Consider the following 17,785-nt stretch of genomic DNA (forward strand, 5'->3'; position numbering starts at 1 on the left):
GGTAAGGGTTAGTATTAGGATAAGGATTAGTATTATGGTAAGGGTTAGTATTAGTGTAAGGGTTAGTATTATGGTAAGGGTTAGTATTAGGATAAGGATTAGTATTATGGTAAGGGTTAGTATTAGTGTAAGGGTTAGTATTAGGGTAAGGGTTAGTATTAGGATAAGGGTTAGTATTAGGATAAGGGTTAGTATTATGGTAAGGGTTAGTATTATGGTAAGGGTTAGTATTATGGTAAGGGTTAGTATTAGGATAAGGGTTAGTATTAGGATAAGGATTAGTATTATGGTAAGGGTTAGTATTAGTGTAAGGGTTAGTATTATGGTAAGGGTTAGTATTAGTGTAAGGGTTAGTATTAGTGTAAGGGTTAGTATTATGGTAAGGGTTAGTATTAGTGTAAGGGTTAGTATTATGGTAAGGGTTAGTATTAGTGTAAGGGTTAGTATTAGGGTAAGGGTTAGTATTAGGATAAGGGTTAGTATTAGTGTTAGGGTAAGGGTTAGTATTAGGATAAGGATTAGTATTATGGTAAGGGTTAGTATTAGGATAAGGATTGGTATTATGGTAAGGGTTAGTATTAGTGTAAGGGTTAGTATTATGGTAAGGGTTAGTATTAGTGTAAGGATTAGTATTATGGTAAGGGTTAGTATTAGGATAAGGATTAGTATTATGGTAAGGGTTAGTATTAGTGTAAGGATTAGTATTATGGTAAGGGTTAGTATTAGGATAAGGATTAGTATTATGGTAAGGGTTAGTATTAGGATAAGGATTAGTATTATGGTAAGGGTTAGTATTAGGATAAGGATTAGTATTATGGTAAGGGTTAGTATTAGTGTAAGGATTAGTATTATGGTAAGGGTTAGTATTAGTGTAAGGGTTAGTATTAGGATAAGGGTTAGTATTAGTGTAAGGGTTAGTATTAGGGTAAGGGTTAGTGTTTGTATTAGGATAAGGGTCAGTGCTGGGGTAAAGGTTAGTGTTGGCATTAGGGTAAGGGTTAGTTTTAGGGTAAAGGTTAGTGTTAGTATTAGGATAAGGGTTAGCAGTGTTAGAAAACAAATTCAGACGCTCTCTCTCTTTATCCATGCACACTCTGTCTCAGCACACCTGCTGGTGAAATTTTAGGCTGATTTTAAGTAAATTTGGCCATTTTGCTGCAAAGTCCCTTTTGCTGACAAGAACCCTTCTGGACGTTCTCCAGCCAAGAAATAGGGCGGGATCTCTCTGATTGCTACAACTTCTAGCGCACACTGCGGGAAGCTCACAGTGTGCAGTGAAATCAGAGTAAGCCATTTCAGTCCAGGAGAGGTGCCTGTATATATGTGGAAGACTGGAGGGAAGGCCAGAGGTCATCTTCTGGGTATCAACTGGTAGTGCATGGGCTCCTCTAATAAAGGATTGATAATGGCAGGTAATGGGTGAAATGTGTCTATAGTTGAACTGTGTGTGAAGGGCTGAGTGTGTTGCAGTGACAGGTCCCCCTATAGGACGGTTGGTGTTAGCGGTTCCTTTAGTATAGAATTGATGATGGCAGTTAATGGGTGAAATGCGTGTCTATAGTTGAGCGCTGTGTGTGGCGCAGTGACAGGTCCCTCTATAGGACGGTCAGTGTTAGCCGTTCCTGTAGTAAAGAATTGATGATGGCAGGTAATGGGTGAAATGCGTGTGTATAGTTTAGCGCTGTGTGTGGCACAGTGACAGGTCCCCCTATAGGACGGTTGGTGTTAGTGGTTCCTGTAGTATAGAATTGATGATGGCAGGTATTGGGTGAAATGCGTATCTATAGTTGAGCTGTGTGTGGCGCAGTGACCGGTCCTCCTATAGGATGGTTGGTGTTAGTGGCTCCTCTAGTAAAGAATTGATGATGGCAGGTAATGGGTGAAATGCGTGTCTATAGTTGAGCTGTGTGTGGCGCAGTGACAGGTCCCCCTATAGGACGGATGGTGTTAGCGGTTTCTGTAGTAAAGAATTGATGATGGCAGGTAATGGGTGAAATGTGTATCTATAGTTGCGCTGTGTGTGGCGCAGTGACCGGTCCCCCTATAGGACAGTTGCTGTTTGCGATGAAGTTCTCCCGGTCGGGGGTTATGTCACATCAGAATACGCGGTGACAAACGCACTGTTCCTCCTCACGCTGTAATCTCAGCTAATAGTGAAGGTGTAATCCTGTCAGGGGCTGCTAATGGGATGAGAGCCGGCCGATGACTTAACTCCCCCCCCCCTTCTCTTAATGACCCCCGCCCTCTGACTCCCTGCCCTGCTCTGCTTCTCTCCCTTTTCCGCCTCTCCCTCTCTTACGGCTCCTTCTGCCCCATTAGCGTTGGTCGCCATGGTTACAGCGGCCGGGAAATGACAGCTCAGGTCGTGTTGAGTCATCCGAGATTCCTCTGCCTGACACCATCCGTCACCCACCCCATTATGTGGATTTGACACAAAGGATCTCAGTCCTGGCCTCGCTGTGTGGGCGCAGTGTGCACGCCACCAAAGGGTTTGCAGGCTGACTAATGAAAATCAAAGATGACCTTTTTTTTGTAACAAAATACATATTGGGGCTCATTTACACGTTTGCAGTGTGTTAACACACGTTTTGCAGCATATTAAAGCAGCCATTGAAAAAAAATGGGCTGCCAAGATTCCCTACATACAGAAAATCGGACCTAACCCTTTTTTTTGTAGCGTGATGCCTCGCAATGCTACTTACATTGCACTGCCACGCATGTTACCTTACCACAATGCAGAAGTGTAAATGAGCCCATAGGTGCATTTGAAAGTGACTATCACATCTGCTGTGATCAGGGCCGCTGATAGGGGGGGACCACCAGTCCTCCTGTAAGGGGCCCGGGCACACAGGGGGGCCAACAGCACAGGGAATCGGTACGGTCAGGAGGAGGGGTCATTACAGAAGGAAGCCCTGTGTGGACACGGACACAGGGCATCATTCCTGTAATTGCTTCTCCGACACCGATCCCCCTCCCTGTTTTGCCTGCTTCTGACCACCCTTCGGGTCCTTTCACACGGGCGATCCGATCCGATCCGCCTGTCAGTTTTTCAGGCAGACCGGATCGGATGCTCCATGCATCCCTATGGGGCAGTGGGTGTCAGCGGAGACATCTTTGCTGACACCCGCTGCTATCCGATCTGATCCTGTCTGTGAAATCCGGAGGGATGGAAATTCTATTTTCCATCCGTCTGGCGGATCGGATGGGATGTCCATTCTCATCCGATCTCCCCATAGAGGACAGCGGGGATCTGACAGCTCCATCTCTGCACACAGAGCGGAGACAGAGCTGTCATCTGCCTGCTCAGCGGGGAACGGCGGATCGATGCCCCGCTGAGCAGAGAACGGACCATGCCGTGTCAAAGGACCCTTCCCGTGTACCCCCCTTTTCAAAAGATTCAAAAAAAAAAAAAATTCTTGAAATTTTTTAAAATTAAAAAAAAAAAAGTTGTACATTTAAAAAAAAAAATGTAAAAAAAAATTAAAAAGGGCTAATTCACACATGTTCTCTGTTATGTTTGTGTCCGTTAATAATGATTTTAGAGTATTTTTTGTGAAAATATTGTCTTGATAAATTTGGGGAGGGGGCCCTGCCAGGTAGGCTGTACGGGGCCCCTTGATTTCCAACAGCAGTCCTGGCTGTCTTCATTCTTCCCTCTGCCCTAATATTAGGCAAGCACTGGTACCCAAAGACCATTTATAAAACATTTCCATAGCCATTCATCCATCAAAACTGTGCATGTAAATTTGTTCTGTGCAAATAGGGCAAAATCAAATGTGCTCAGGCTTCATTCTCTGCAGATCAAATGTTATTGAAAAAAAAAAAAGTGTAAATGGGGAAATTACTACATTATGGCCACTAGCTGGTGCTGAGTATTATACTAATTATGCTCCTCAGCTCCACCTAGTACAACGAAGTACGTCCATGCGGGGTGATCAAATCCAGCAAAATCGTAACATTAAAAATAAAAGATTGCAAACATAGCGTGATACCGTATAAACTAGAAATGTATTAAAACAATTGTGGGTGTACTCACATTTTGAGTCATCTGGTGCCCCTGATGATGTCATATGTGACGAAACTGGTAGGGCGGGACGTACGCACACCACTCTGCATGGGCAGTCACTAATCGGCCATTTTACTTTCTGGATATCGAGGATTTTAGCGATTGATACACCAATCAATGACTTTATTTATGCTGAAAATGTGAGTGCACTCACAAATGTTTTAATACATTTCTAGTTTATATGGTATCATTCTATGTTGGCAATCTTTTATTTTTAATGTTCTGATTCTGCTGGATTTGATCGCCCGACATGGAAGTACTTCCTGGTCCAAACTGACGTTGACCTTTTATCATTGTGGCTGGTGAGGCGGTATACACACAGGCGTTTGTTGAGCACTAACGGGGGGGGGGGGGGGGGTCACACAAGATCTGAAAAGCAGGATTTGAGTGTAAGAAGTGTGTTTATATCAGGATCTACTACCTATCACAACGGCTGATTTTGGGACTTTTATATATGATTACGGGGCAATCTTCACAGCGCGGCCCTATTTTTGTTTTATGTCATTATTTGGCTTTGGTGATGGACCGCTCAGACCCGTGCATTGCATGATAGGAGGAAGGGGAGGAGGTCACATGATCCTCCATACCTGGAAGCTCTGAGGTCTCTGGCAAATATAAAATACCAAAATGAATGCAGTCCTTTATTAATGAATACAACATTAAATGTATTTATTTATTTTTTTTTATGCAAGCAGTGTAAGTTCCTGATATTTTATTTTTCTTTAACCACTTAAGCCCCGGAGGATTTTCCTGCTAAACGACCAGGGGGTATTTTGCGATTCGGCACTGCGTTACTTTAACAGACAATTGCGCGGTCGTGCGAGGCTGTATCTAAACAAATTTGGCGTCCTTTTTTTCCCACAAACAGAGCTTTCTTTTGGTGGTATTTGATCACCTGTGCGATTTTTACTTTTTGCGCTATAAACAAAAAAAGAGCGTACATTTTGCAAAAATAACAATATTTTTCACATTTTTTTATATGAAATTCCCCAAAAAAAAATGTAAAAATCAAAATTTTTTAAAATTTTCGGCCAATTTGTTTTATGCTACCTATGTTTGGTAAAAAAAATCGCAAAAAGCGTATTTTGATTGGTTTACGCAAAAGTTATCGCGTTTACTAACAAAGGGAAAGATTTCTGTCATTTTTGGTGTTTTTTTTTTTAACGTGTAATGGCGGCGATCTGCGATTTTTTTTTTTGCGGTACTGCGACATTGGGGCGGACAGATCGGACCCTTGACTGACATTTTTGACACTTTTGGGGTTACCAGTGACATTTCTACAGTAATCAGTGCTATATATATGCACTGTTACTGTAAAAATACACTGGTAGTGAAGGGGTTAACTTTATTTGGGAGGGAGGGGCTGTGTGTGTCCCTAGGGGCGTGCTTTCTACTGTGATTGGCTGTGGCTTGAGCTGTAAGGACACTGATCAACGGATCTACATACTAGATCCGTGTGATCAGTGTCTTTACAGCGAGGAGAATGACAGGTGGCTTGTTTACACAAGCTGCCTGACATTCTCCCTCTCCCCCGCCGATCGCCGAGTGACCGGCGGACATCGGGTCCGCTGGTCACACGCGCGGGGGGGTCCGGGGGGGTCCCCAGAGCCTCACAGGCGAGTGACGTAGACCTACGTCACTCTGCCTGTGAGGGGCTGACTGCCGCAGTAAATATTCTGTGAGCAGTCGGCAAGCGGTTAAAAGGTAAGTTTATTAGTGTAAAACACAAAAGAAACATGAAAATTACAAAATACAGGACATAACAATCTGTAGTGTGGTAACACAAGTATCAAAAATTCAGGAAACAAGGAGTTAATCCCATAGCCACAGCATATAAACAACCCCCCCCCCCTTTTTTTATTTATTTATTTTTTTTTTTTTTTATTTATAAAGTATCAAACCAACCAAAACCAAAGTATCAAACCAATCCCTAATGGGGCTCCAAAAAATATTGTAAAAAATAAAAAAACAAAAATAAAAACTACTGGCACCAATCTCTGCCCAGCTGACACCATCAGTATATACACACATGCATATGTGTTTGAGCTTTGGGGGTGCACATCCTAATGCAAAAAGCTGCGCACACCTATGATTATACCTTTCCACTTATACATCAAGAGTTCCGGAAACCGATGCCACCCAGTCCTGCCACAGTTTATCAAATTTTTTAAGACAACCTCGTGCCAAATATGTTAACTTATACAGTGGTAATGCATTATTGATAAGTTGCCACCCAGGCCCCCACACCAGGAGGATCTGGTTTCTTCCATCGGAGCACTATAATTTTTTTTGCATAAAAGAATAGGATTCGCAACAGGACCTTCCGGGATTGTCTAAGACCCTCCTCTTCCAGATTCCCTAACAAGCATCTGTAAGTCCCTGATATTGACCTGATATCAGCCTCTTGCAGTCCCTGTACAGCAGAACTGAAGTGTTAGAGGAAGAAGCAGCACAAGGAGCCAATCAGTTCATGTGCAGGCAAAAAGCATTCTGTTAGGAGGAAACAGCAGAGAGAGATGAGCTCAGCACTATGCTGCTTCTCCTTTCACTGTCCAGTCACAGGAGGGGAGCAGGTCCAGGACAACCTGTGCTCAGAGGAAGTGGGCTAAATAATCCTGGTCCATCAGACTGAGGACATCTAGTGGCCCAAAAAAGTACTTTGGGGGAAATCTCTTCATTCAAAGTGAGTTTTGTCGTTTTTTTTTTTTCCCAATGAGCTATTCATTTTTTATCTTATTTTTAGCTGGAGTTCTGCTTTAAAGTATGACGAATGGCAATTTTTTTTATATTTTTGGATGGAGAGGGATCAGAACACCTGTCAGCTTTTATTGCTGCCCGTGGCCTTGTTGGGGAGATTCATCCTCTCTATTTGTTCTGTTTATCATTATCATTGAAAGTGACAGCATAAGAAAACCCCAAATTTTGGGTTGTCCCTGGAAAAGCATTAAACACTTCAATACCCTGCACTTTGACCTCGTTTCTACCCCGACTAATTTTTAGCTTTCAGCGCTGACGCACTTTGAATGAAAATTGCGCGGTCATGCAACACTGTACCTAAATGACATTTTTATCATTTTTTTGAGACAGAGCTTTCTTTTGGTGGTATTTAATCACCATTGGGTTTTTTTTTATTTTTTGCTAAACAAACTAAAAAAGACTATATATTTTGAAAATAAAAAAAGTTTTTCTTAGTTTCCTTTATAAAATGTTGTAAATAAGTAATTTTTCTCCTTCACTGATGTGCGCTGATGAGGCGGCACTGACAGGCACTGATATGCTGCATTATGCTGCATTGATGGGCACTAATATGCTGCATTGACAGGCACTGATATGCTGCATTATGCTGCATTGATGGGCACTAATATGCTGCATTGACAGGCACTGATATGCTGCATTATGCTGCATTGATGGGCACTAATATGCTGCATTGATGGGCACTGATATGCTGCATTGATGGGCACTGATAGGCTGCACTGATGGGCACTGATAAGGAGGCACTAATATGCAGCACTGATAGGCAATAATAGGCAGCACTGATGGGCACTGGTAGGCGGCACTGATGGGTACTAATATGCAGCACTGATGGGCACTGATAGGCAGCATTTATGGACACTGATAGGTGACATGGATGGGCGGCAATGATAGGCACTGATAGGTGGCACTGATAGAGGGACCTGTTGGGGAGGCACTCATGAGCACTGACAGTCATCATTAATGGGCACTGACAGGCAACACTGATTGGCAGCACTGGTGGGCATTGCTGGGGCTGCACTGACAATCAGGACACTAATGATCAGTGCCCCTTATTGTCAGTGCAGATGCCCCCTCTGAGGAATGATGGCTTCCTGGCTCTCCTCTCCTCATGCTCTGTTAAAGTGGGAAGAGGAATGCCGGTAACTGGCATTTCCTGTTTAATCTGTGATCAGCTGTGATTGGACACAGCTGATCACATGGTAAAGATCCTTCGTCAGGCTCTTTACCGTGATTCCCTGTGTCTCAGGGATGCGGCACACAACGCTGTGTTTAGGGGCTCTAACCCTTTCCTATTCCATTAGAGGATAATGTGGTTAGATGAGCCACTCATAGGCTTCCTTCAGGGCTGGGACCACCTTGTTTGGGTCTCCGGTTCTGCCCATTTTGACCCACTGAGATGTGCTGTGCAAATGCCTCCCATAATCCCTGTGATGTGCCTAATTCATGTATTTCCTATGATCACCGGCTCCATCTAGTGTCCATAATGTGCTATTTTCCTGAAATACTGTAATCCAGAAAATACAGCATTATGGCCACAAGATGGAGCTGATAATCATAGGTGACACACATCAGTGTTAATTTTGGCAGCAAATTTCAGTTTAGTTTTAGTCTTAGTCTTAGGACTAAAATGGCATTTTAGTTTTAGTCCCATTTTAGTCTTCTGCAAGTGTTTTAGTTTTAGTCGTATTTAGTCAACTAAAACTCCAGTATATTTTAGTCGACTAAAACGTCCTACATTTTAGTCGACTAAAACTCATTTTAGTCATCTATAATCAAATGGGTGTAGTTCAATTGTAATTTGTAATGCATTATTTAAGCATTTCTCTACAATTTCCAAACTCATTATATACTACTGCTGGTCCTGGAGTGAAAAATCTAATATGTTATTATTTATGGTGGTAATAAGCTTTGAGCATGCACCAGTGTTAATTTTTGGCAGCAAATTTCGATTTAGTTTTAGTTATAGTCTTTTGACTAAAATGCCCTTTTAGTTTTAGTCATATTTTAGTCTTAAGACTAAAATGCCATTTTTGTTTTAGTCGTATTTTAGTCATCTGAATTGTGTTAGTCGACTAAAACATTTTAGTCGGTTTTAGTCGACGAAATTAACACTGACAAACATACTGTTTAAGACACATTACAGGGATTATTCATAAAGCATTTTTTTTTTTTTTAAATAGACCCCAAAGTCTTCATTATTCTGCTGTATTCTTCATAATGTAAAATCAATGAAAAATCTGTTAAGGGAATAAAAATAAATCAAATGCAGCCAGCACATGTAAGGATTGGTAGCCTGCAATATGCATTTTTCTTTTCGGGGATTAGATATCATGGTCCTATTTAGACTCCGCATGCCTCATCAGATTAAAGCATCTTTTTTATCTTCTGTGTTTTTGTACAGCTGCGGTCACAGTTGCATAACAGTTTTGTACAATAAATGGCTGAGCGTTCGCCCTGGCGCTGTTTTTCTAGGTTAGCAGTTTTCTCCTGGCAGGATCACAGCATCTGGTAAATAACATGCGGGGGGTTCACAATGGCTGGCAGAGATCAGTGTACAGAGAGGGACCATTATTATGGAAGTGGAGAGAGGTGTGAGCACAACGTTCATGCAGGAACTAGAAGTCCTGCCAATTCTATGGTGTGGAAGGATTGGATATGCAGATCACAGGATATAATGCTTGTATATTCTTTATATAACAGAGTCTAATATTATTATTTATTATTTATTTTATTTTTTTATTTATATTATTTATTATTATTACTATACTATATATATATATTTAATATTTATGTATTTCTCTTCTATTTTTTAGTCATTATAATGTAATTTTCTTTTTATATAACATTCATATAAACTGAAGGTGTGAGCACAACGTTCATGCAGGAGCTAGAAGTCCTGCCAATTCTATGGTGTCTGGAAGGATTGGATATGCAGATCACAGGATATAATGCTTGTATATTCTTTATATAACAGAGTCTAATATTATTATTTATTTTATTATTTTTATTATTTATATTCTTTATTATTTTTTTTATTATTACTATTATTACTATACTATATATATATATATATATATATTTAATATTTAGGCTCCGTTCACATGTCAGCGTATGGATCACGGGCAGAACCGCCGCGGTTCCGCCCGCGATCCGGAGATTATTGCAAATCGCGGGACGCCTATGCGTTGCCCGTTGATTTGCAATAGCCCCCCAAACGCTGAGCGATGTTGCCGCGATTTCCGCCTGCCGAATCGCGGTAACATCGCGCAAAAAAAAATCGCGGGACGCATTACGCCCAAAAAAGTACAAGAGCTTCTTTGGAGCGTATTGCGTCCCGTGATTTTTTTTGCGCGACGTTACCGCGATTCGGCAGGCGGAAATCACGGCAACATTGCTCAGCGTTTGGGGTGCTATTGCAAATCAACGGGCAACGCACAGGCGTCCCGCGATTTGCAATAATCTCCGGATCGCGGGCGGAATTGCGGCGATTCTGCCCGCGATCCAAACGCTGACATGGGAATGCAGCCTTATGTATTTATTTTCTATTTTTTAGTCATTATAATGTAATTTGCTTTTTATATAACATTCATATACTGCATTGTGCAGAGTACTGACAACCAATTCACAATAAGTCAAGGTGGGTTTACCATAGTATATATTTGTCACTTCTGGCTATATATACATATTTATATACAGTATATATCCAGAATTGACAAAAAAATTGTGAATTTAAATTACAATCTCAGTAGATTCCCCCCTTACATCAAGGTCACCATTCAAGTTCCCCCTTACGTTAAGGTCCTCATTAGAGTCCTTCCTTACATCAGGGTACCCATTAGAGTCCCCCTTTATGTTAAGGTCCTCATTGGAGCACCTCCTCACATAAGGGTCCACATTAGATTCCCCTCTTAAGTCAGGGTCCCCATCTGAGATTCCCCTTACATTGAATCACAACTTTCATTGGGGTCCTCATCAGAGTCCCTTTGAAATTAGAATTAGGTTCTCCTATTACATCAAGGTCCCCATTGTATGTTAAGGTCTCAATTAGAGTCGCTCCTTACTTCAGGGTACCCATTAGAGTCCCCCCCTTATGTAAAGGTCCCCATTGGAGCCCCCCTTAAATCAGGGTCCACATTAGAGTCCCCCTTCACATCAGAGTCATATTTAGAGTCCCCCCCTTACATCAGGGTCCCTATAAAGTCTCCCTACATCAGGGTCCCCAACAGAGTCCCCCTACATCATGGTATTCATCAGAGTCCCCCCTTACAGGGTATGGGTGGGGGTTGAAGCGTAGACCATAGGCAGCATCTGCTGACCAGAATCCTTAGCCTTGTGCACACGGAAGATGCTCCACTGACCCTAGCAGAGGGCCGGATGTGGCCCGCGGGCCGTAGTTTGGAGACCCAAGCTCCACAAGGATCCTGATTCAGAGATGACACAATCACAAAAGTTATCTTTTGAGTTCCTACAAAGTTAGAATGTTTCAGTCTGATCACTGGAGAAGAGGAGACTGAGGAAATGCTTCCTCTGCCTGCAGCAGACTAATGACTCCATCTGAGTTAAGACAAAGTTACTGGACCCTAGGACAGATTTTTAATGGTTAAGCCTCGTACACACAATCTGAAAATCAGGCGATGCTTGTCCCATCGGATAATATTGGATGAATTGTCATGATTGTCTCTCCAAAGCTCTGTACTAATGATCAGAATAATGTATGATTGCTCGTGTGTATGGGTCTTAGCCCCCGTTCACACTAAGGCGACCTGTGAGGCGACCTGGTCGCCTCACAGGTCGCCGTAGGTCACCTTCCATAGGGAAGCTGCGGACTCGTTCTAAAAGGAGCGACACAAGTCGCTCCGACTTAGAAAAAGGGTCCGGAGCTTCTTTGGGGCGACCCGGAGGCGACCGCCATAAACTTCAATGTTATAAAGTCCGTGGCGGCCGCTCCGAGGTCGCGGCGCGCTGCTCGCACCGCGACCTCGGAGGTCGCCCCCCAAAGTCGGATCGCCCCAGTGTGAACGGGGCCTTAAAGGGCACAGTTTTTTAAAAATTATTGTTATTATTATTACTATTATTAATAATAATAATAATATTAATAATAATTATAGCAATACTGTAGCTGTATGTTGGGTAACACAGTGACTTATAGTGGTTAGCACTTCTGTCTTGCAGCACTAGAGTCCCTTTTTTGAATCTAGGTCTCAATCTGCATGGAGTCTGCATGTTCTCCCTGTGCCTGTTGTGGGATTCCTCTGGGTACTCCAGTTTCCTTCCACACTCCAAAGACATGCTGGAAGATTAATTTTCTCCTGTCTAAATTGGCCTTATTATGTGTGTGTATGTGAGATAGGGACCTTATATTGAGGGCAGCACAGAAGCTATGCGGTTAGCGCTTCTGCCCAGTATCCCTGGGGTTGTTGGTTCAAATCCCAATGCAGCACTACCTGCCTGGAGTTTGCATTTTCTCCCTGTGCCTGTGTGGGATTCCTCTGGGTATTCCAGTTTCCTCCCACACTCCTAAGACATGCTGGTAGGTTAATTGATTCCTGTGTAAATTGGCCCTACTATGTGTATGTATGAATGTGAGTTAGGGAACTTAGATTGTAAGCTCCTTGGGCCCCTTGCACACTGCAGCTTAAAAACGCTCAGTACAGCTTTTTTTTTTTCTGAGCTAAAATAGAGCCCATTCATTCTAATGTGCCTATGCACACAGCCACGTAAATGAGCGCCGCGTATTCTTCAGTAAGAACAAAATAGAAAAATCTGCATTTTGGAACAGTAATTTACGCCTAATGCGCGCGAATACGCGCGAATACGCGCAAATGAGCACACACGATCCCATACTATTGATCTGAAAAAAAAATTTGCATATTCAGAGGCGCGAATTTGCGCGAATGCATATGCGCGAATTTGCACGAAAATCCGTGCATTTCAATGAGACAAAAATTACGGCTGAAAAAGGAGATGCTCATACAGGAGTATCGTGTGCAAGAGGCCTTGAAGGCAGGGACTGATGTGAATGTAGGCACTATATAAGTACCTGTCATAAAAATAAAATAAATAAAAGCTGCTTGGTGACAGGGACTGATGTGCAGTAGCAGCACTGGCGTCCTTGGTTCAAGTCCAGGCCAGGACTTGCTTTCCCTATGCTTGCACAGGTTCATGCTGGTTGGTTAATTGGCTCCTGTTTAAAATTGGCCCTAGTTCATATAAATCCTGTATAATAATAATAATAATAATAATAATAGTTCGATAATCTACTGAGCGCACCCAAGATGATAGACCCAACATTATATAGAATGTACCCGGAGAGTAGACACTATAGAAACATAGACATGTGCATAACCAGAAAATTTGATTCAATTAATTAATCTCGTTCTTTAATTTTTTTTAATTCGGTTGATTTATAAAAATTCATATTCGGGATTCATATTCGGAATTCGTTTTATGTCTTTATTTTTAATTTTCTTTGAATTTAGTGATTTTTTTTTTTCAATTTGAAATATTCAAATTGGTATATTTCAAAGCAATTGTATCAAAAATTGTATTTTATTTTTCGATTCAATTGCGGCAAAGTGAACAAACAAAAGAAAAATCTTTATCAAATAATTCCAATGACTCTTTAAATCATCTTTGGTTTAACAAAAACAGCATTTTTTCGAAATGGTACACTAATAACACACGCAGTCTTTGATTTCAGAAATATGTTTACAGTCCGAATTAGAATGGAATTCGATGTAAAATTAGATTTGAATTTCAATTCCAATTTCGTTTCGTTATTGGGAGCATTCGGTAAACTTCTTTTTTACTGTAATTCAGATATTTGGACATGTCCAAATCACTAAAAATTTGTCCAAATATTTATTCAGAACAAAACGAAGCGCACATGTCTATAGAAACATAGAAGTATTAATTTAACAAAAAGTAGTATGTAATGCACGACGTACGTTGGTGCCGTTATATAAATGCCTGTAATATATAAATATTGTGACGTCAGTTCATTAATGCAGACTTATAAAATTTACATGATCTAATTTCAGAAAACTGATGTGACTGGATGTATTGATTACTGATATTTGACTGCTAGATTGGCTTGTGATTCTTACACTAAAAGACAGCTGAGTAGTGACATCATCCCATTTGATTGATCTTACAGGACACTTTGAATAACAACTCTCTGGCGAAGAAGTACAGCTGGCAGGAGAGGGTGTCTCGCTCCTCCTCTCCACTTAAGACAGGTAAGTACTTTTATCTTCATCTTGCATCTAGGGACTTCCATAGCATAGACAAATTAGAGTGCCACCAGCTGGAGATGGCACCAGGGTGGAGAGGTAATAGTGAATCCGTGAGTTCTTATTGCTATGTAGGCACTGCTCTGGCTGTTACTGCAATTCCCCACCAGCTCAGTCTGCTGATAAAAGCCCCCCTCCCGACAAAATTGGGGTTTGGGATATAATATGTGCCAATAGGTGGATATAGTATGGGTGGACACTAGAGCCACTAAGGCTACGTTCACATCTTGGCGTTGCTATTACAGGCATTTTTATGGGCGTTTTTTCAGGCGTTTTTATGGGCGTTTTTGCAGGCGTTTTACAGGCGTTTTTTGTGCAGGCGTTTTTAGATTGAATAGAGACCAATGGAAAACGCCTGTAATCTGCCCAAAAAGAAGCTCATGTACTTTTTTGAGCGTTGGGCGTTTTGCTCACAGCGTCAAAACGCTCAGATGTGAACAGGGTCCATTGAAATGAATAGGATTTGTCTTGTTGGGCGTTTTGAGAGCTGATCCTAGAGCAGAAAAATGCCCCCAAAACGCCTACATGTGAACGGAGCCTAAATTCATGGGTCTGTCAATTAAAAATGTGCTTTACCAATGCCATAGCATTCGCTCAGGTGTTATGAATAACCCCGTATTGTATGTAATATGTTTATTTCTTATGAGTGTCAGCTCCATCCAGTGGCCATAATGCAGTGTTTTCCTAAAATACCTCTATCAGGAAAATAAAGTATTATGACCTCAAGATGGAGCTAATGATCATTTTTATTGCTATACATGATTTATATAGCAGCGCTTTACAACATAAAGTGGGAACAATACAGCAACAATACAATTCAATACAAGCGGGTAAAGAGGGCCCAAGCGCCTGGGAGCTTGCAATCTAATAAGGAGGGGTTGGTGAAACAAAAAAGGTAATAACTGTGAGGGACGAACTGATGGGAGAAACAGAACATTCAGTTATTACCTGAAGGCAGGATAGGCTTCCCTGAAGAGATGAGTTTTCAGGGATCGGCTAAAAGTGGACAAAGTAGGAGATATTCAAACATATTGGGGTAGGGAGTTCCAGAGGATGGGAGTGGCTCTGGATAAGTCCTGGGGATGAGCATAGGAGGTGGAGACAAGGGAGCTAGAGAGCAGGAGGTCTTGGGAGGAGCTGAGAGGACTGTAAATTTGACATGTTACAGAGATTATTTGTGACATCTCGAGGAATGCTGTCTAAAGGGGACAGCTGCAGACTGAAGGTAAGTATTTTGCATCTAGTGCTTTTTTTTAACACTGGATGGGGGTATTTTTTAGAAAAAATCTATTTCATCTGGAGTTGAGACTTAAATAATTGCAAGTATGGATTATTTTACATAGTTACATTGGTCCAACTTGGTCCATATACCTTACCTGTGGGATCCTTCTAGAAGCTGGCAATCAGTGTATAAACACCGCTGCTCCAGTCATCTCCACTTGCTTCTAGGTCCTGTGCCAAGCAGCTGCCCTGCTGCATCCTAAACAAAGGAGGTCAGTCACTTGGCATGGGCGCCATTTAGAGATCGCTTTGCGTTCTTCTCTGATTGGAGGAGGTGGAGAGATGGGGGGCTGACTTCACACTCTCCTCCTTGTCCAATCAGAGAATGCTTTGCATTCATTGAGAAAAAACAAAGCAATCTCTAAATGGCGCCCGTGCCCGGCAGCCCACCTCCTGTGTTCACAATGTAGATGGGTAGCTGCTCGGTGCAGGAACCCAAAAGCAAGTGGAGATCACTGAGGAAGCTGTGTCTATACAGTGATTCCAGCTTCTAATATCACTAAAGTATGACCAAAACTAAAATGGCATTTTAGTCAAAAGACTATGACTAAAACTAAATTGAAATTTTATATCAAAATAAAGCAATACTAAAGTCTCATTTTTTTTCTAGAAAAATATCAAACATGTCATCCTTACCGCCTCGGTGCTGTTGGTTTTGCACAGAGCAGCCCCGATCCTCCTCTACTCGGGTCCCTCGCCGGCGCTCCTTGCCCTTTCCTCCTGTTGAGTGCCTCCATAGCAAGCAGCTTGCTATGGGGGCACCGGAGCCGAGCCGCAGCTCTGTGTATCCATTCATCCCATATTAGCTTATTAGATGAAACTTACCTGCAAACGAAGCCCTCGTTGTCACCGCTGGATGCCGCATCCGTCTTCCTTCCGGATCTGCGGACTCTTGCTGTGTGACTGGCCGGAGCTGCGTGACGTCACTCCCGCACATGCACACTGGAGGCGCCGGTCACGGCACAGGGCTCTGAAGAAACGGCATGGGTGGTGTTCCTTCAGAGCGCATGCGCCTGATGACGTCATCAGCTGCATATAAAGTAAATATCTCCTTAACGGTACAGGTTTAGGAGATATTTACAGTACCTATAGGTAAGCCTTATTATTGGCCTACCTATAGGTACAAACATTCAATGGAAGTTTACTTCTACTTTCAAATAAGAAACCTTCTGCCTTTACAACCACTTTAACAATGTTTAAAAGATGACATATTCCTTTTTAAGGGACTTGCACATTGCAACGTAATTACATTTTCTTCCTTTTCTGTAATCTATAGGGGAGACAACACCATCCAATGAACACGTGTGTCTAAGTGATGAAGGGAACCCACCGGCTGTCACGCAGGATCGCGGTACTTCAACAGACACCCCTTGTCGACGTCACAATGCCACTCAGGGTGCCAATGACCCCTCTGGGCGCTCCAATGCCCGAAACCGCTTGGACCCTCATCGGGACCGTATCCGCTACCAGACTGATGTACGACTGGAGCCCACGGAAGAAATCTTTCTCACTCCAGTCCAGAGATGTTCAGATCCTCCAGAACCAGAAAGACCCTTCGTATCCCAGGCTGGACCCTGCCGAATGTCCGTCAGCTCAGATGCAGACATTAATGTCCGACCCCCCAATTCAGGCAGGCAGCAGCTGTCCATCAGTGAGGAAGAGGAGGAAGGAGAGGATGGGGTGGGCTATCTGGGTTGCCCTGGAAGAGTTGGTGGCCCTCGGGGACTACAGAGGTCATCTGTAAGCTCAGACACCAGTGGACTATCTTATGACTCCGTCAAATACACGTTAGTGGTTGACGACAATGTACAGCTACAACTGGTCAGCCTGCGGCAGTGTTATGCAGGGTACAGCGACGACAGTGACAGCGGTACCGTCTACGATAATTGTGTTTCCTCGCCTTATGAGTCTGCCATAGGCGAGGAATATGAAGAAGAGGAGGAGGAACACGTGGGGGCAACTGGGAGGGAAGGGAACAGAGTCCGAAGGTCCATGTGTCTCTCGGACACCTCTTCACCAGACGCCGATGTCTCCTACTCTAAAAAATTCCTCAACGTCTTCATGAATGGACGGTCGCGATGTACGAGTGAGTGAACCATACAGAATACGGCCCGTACTGTTGTTTGTTTTAACTGTGTATCCTTGCATTACTAACTGTGCATTTATTTTATTTGTTTTTGAGCATGCACACATTTTTGCTTTATTTTTAATGATATTATTTTTTGAATAAGGGTTCATGCACACAAAAGGAGCGTTCTCTGGCTAGCGACTGATTTATGAGTGACTCACATTTAAGGGTATCTACAATTAAAAATTAATACCCTTCCACCTTACCAGTCCCTAGATGTGGTGGCTGCATTCAGGGGCGGACTGACCATTCGGGGATTAGGGC

At 42.5% G+C, this 17,785-nt stretch overlaps 1 protein-coding gene and 1 long non-coding RNA gene across 4 annotated transcripts in view; one reads left to right on the forward strand and one right to left on the reverse strand.

Annotated features, from left to right (window-relative positions):
- LOC309565207 overlaps window positions 1-8,466 on the reverse strand; it is a 1,884,446-nt gene extending 1,875,980 nt beyond the window's left edge. Inside the window, exon 1 of the long non-coding RNA XR_014225795.1 lies at window positions 8,386-8,466. This is a non-coding gene — a long non-coding RNA (uncharacterized lncRNA). The remainder of the gene's footprint in view (window positions 1-8,385) is intronic.
- The window catches only part of MAPK8IP1 (mitogen-activated protein kinase 8 interacting protein 1), a 183,898-nt gene that overhangs the window by 138,989 nt on the left and 27,124 nt on the right, over window positions 1-17,785 (forward strand). For all 3 annotated transcript variants that reach the window (XM_082270002.1, XM_082270003.1, XM_082270004.1), the window contains exons 4-5: window positions 13,977-14,058; window positions 16,670-17,479. In XM_082270002.1, coding sequence (XP_082126128.1) covers window positions 13,977-14,058; window positions 16,670-17,479 — 892 coding nt within the window. The remainder of the gene's footprint in view (window positions 1-13,976; window positions 14,059-16,669; window positions 17,480-17,785) is intronic.

This window comes from Pelophylax lessonae, assembly GCF_965119305.1.
Source record: "Pelophylax lessonae genome assembly, chromosome: 10".
Taxonomy (NCBI): Eukaryota; Metazoa; Chordata; class Amphibia; order Anura; family Ranidae; genus Pelophylax; species Pelophylax lessonae.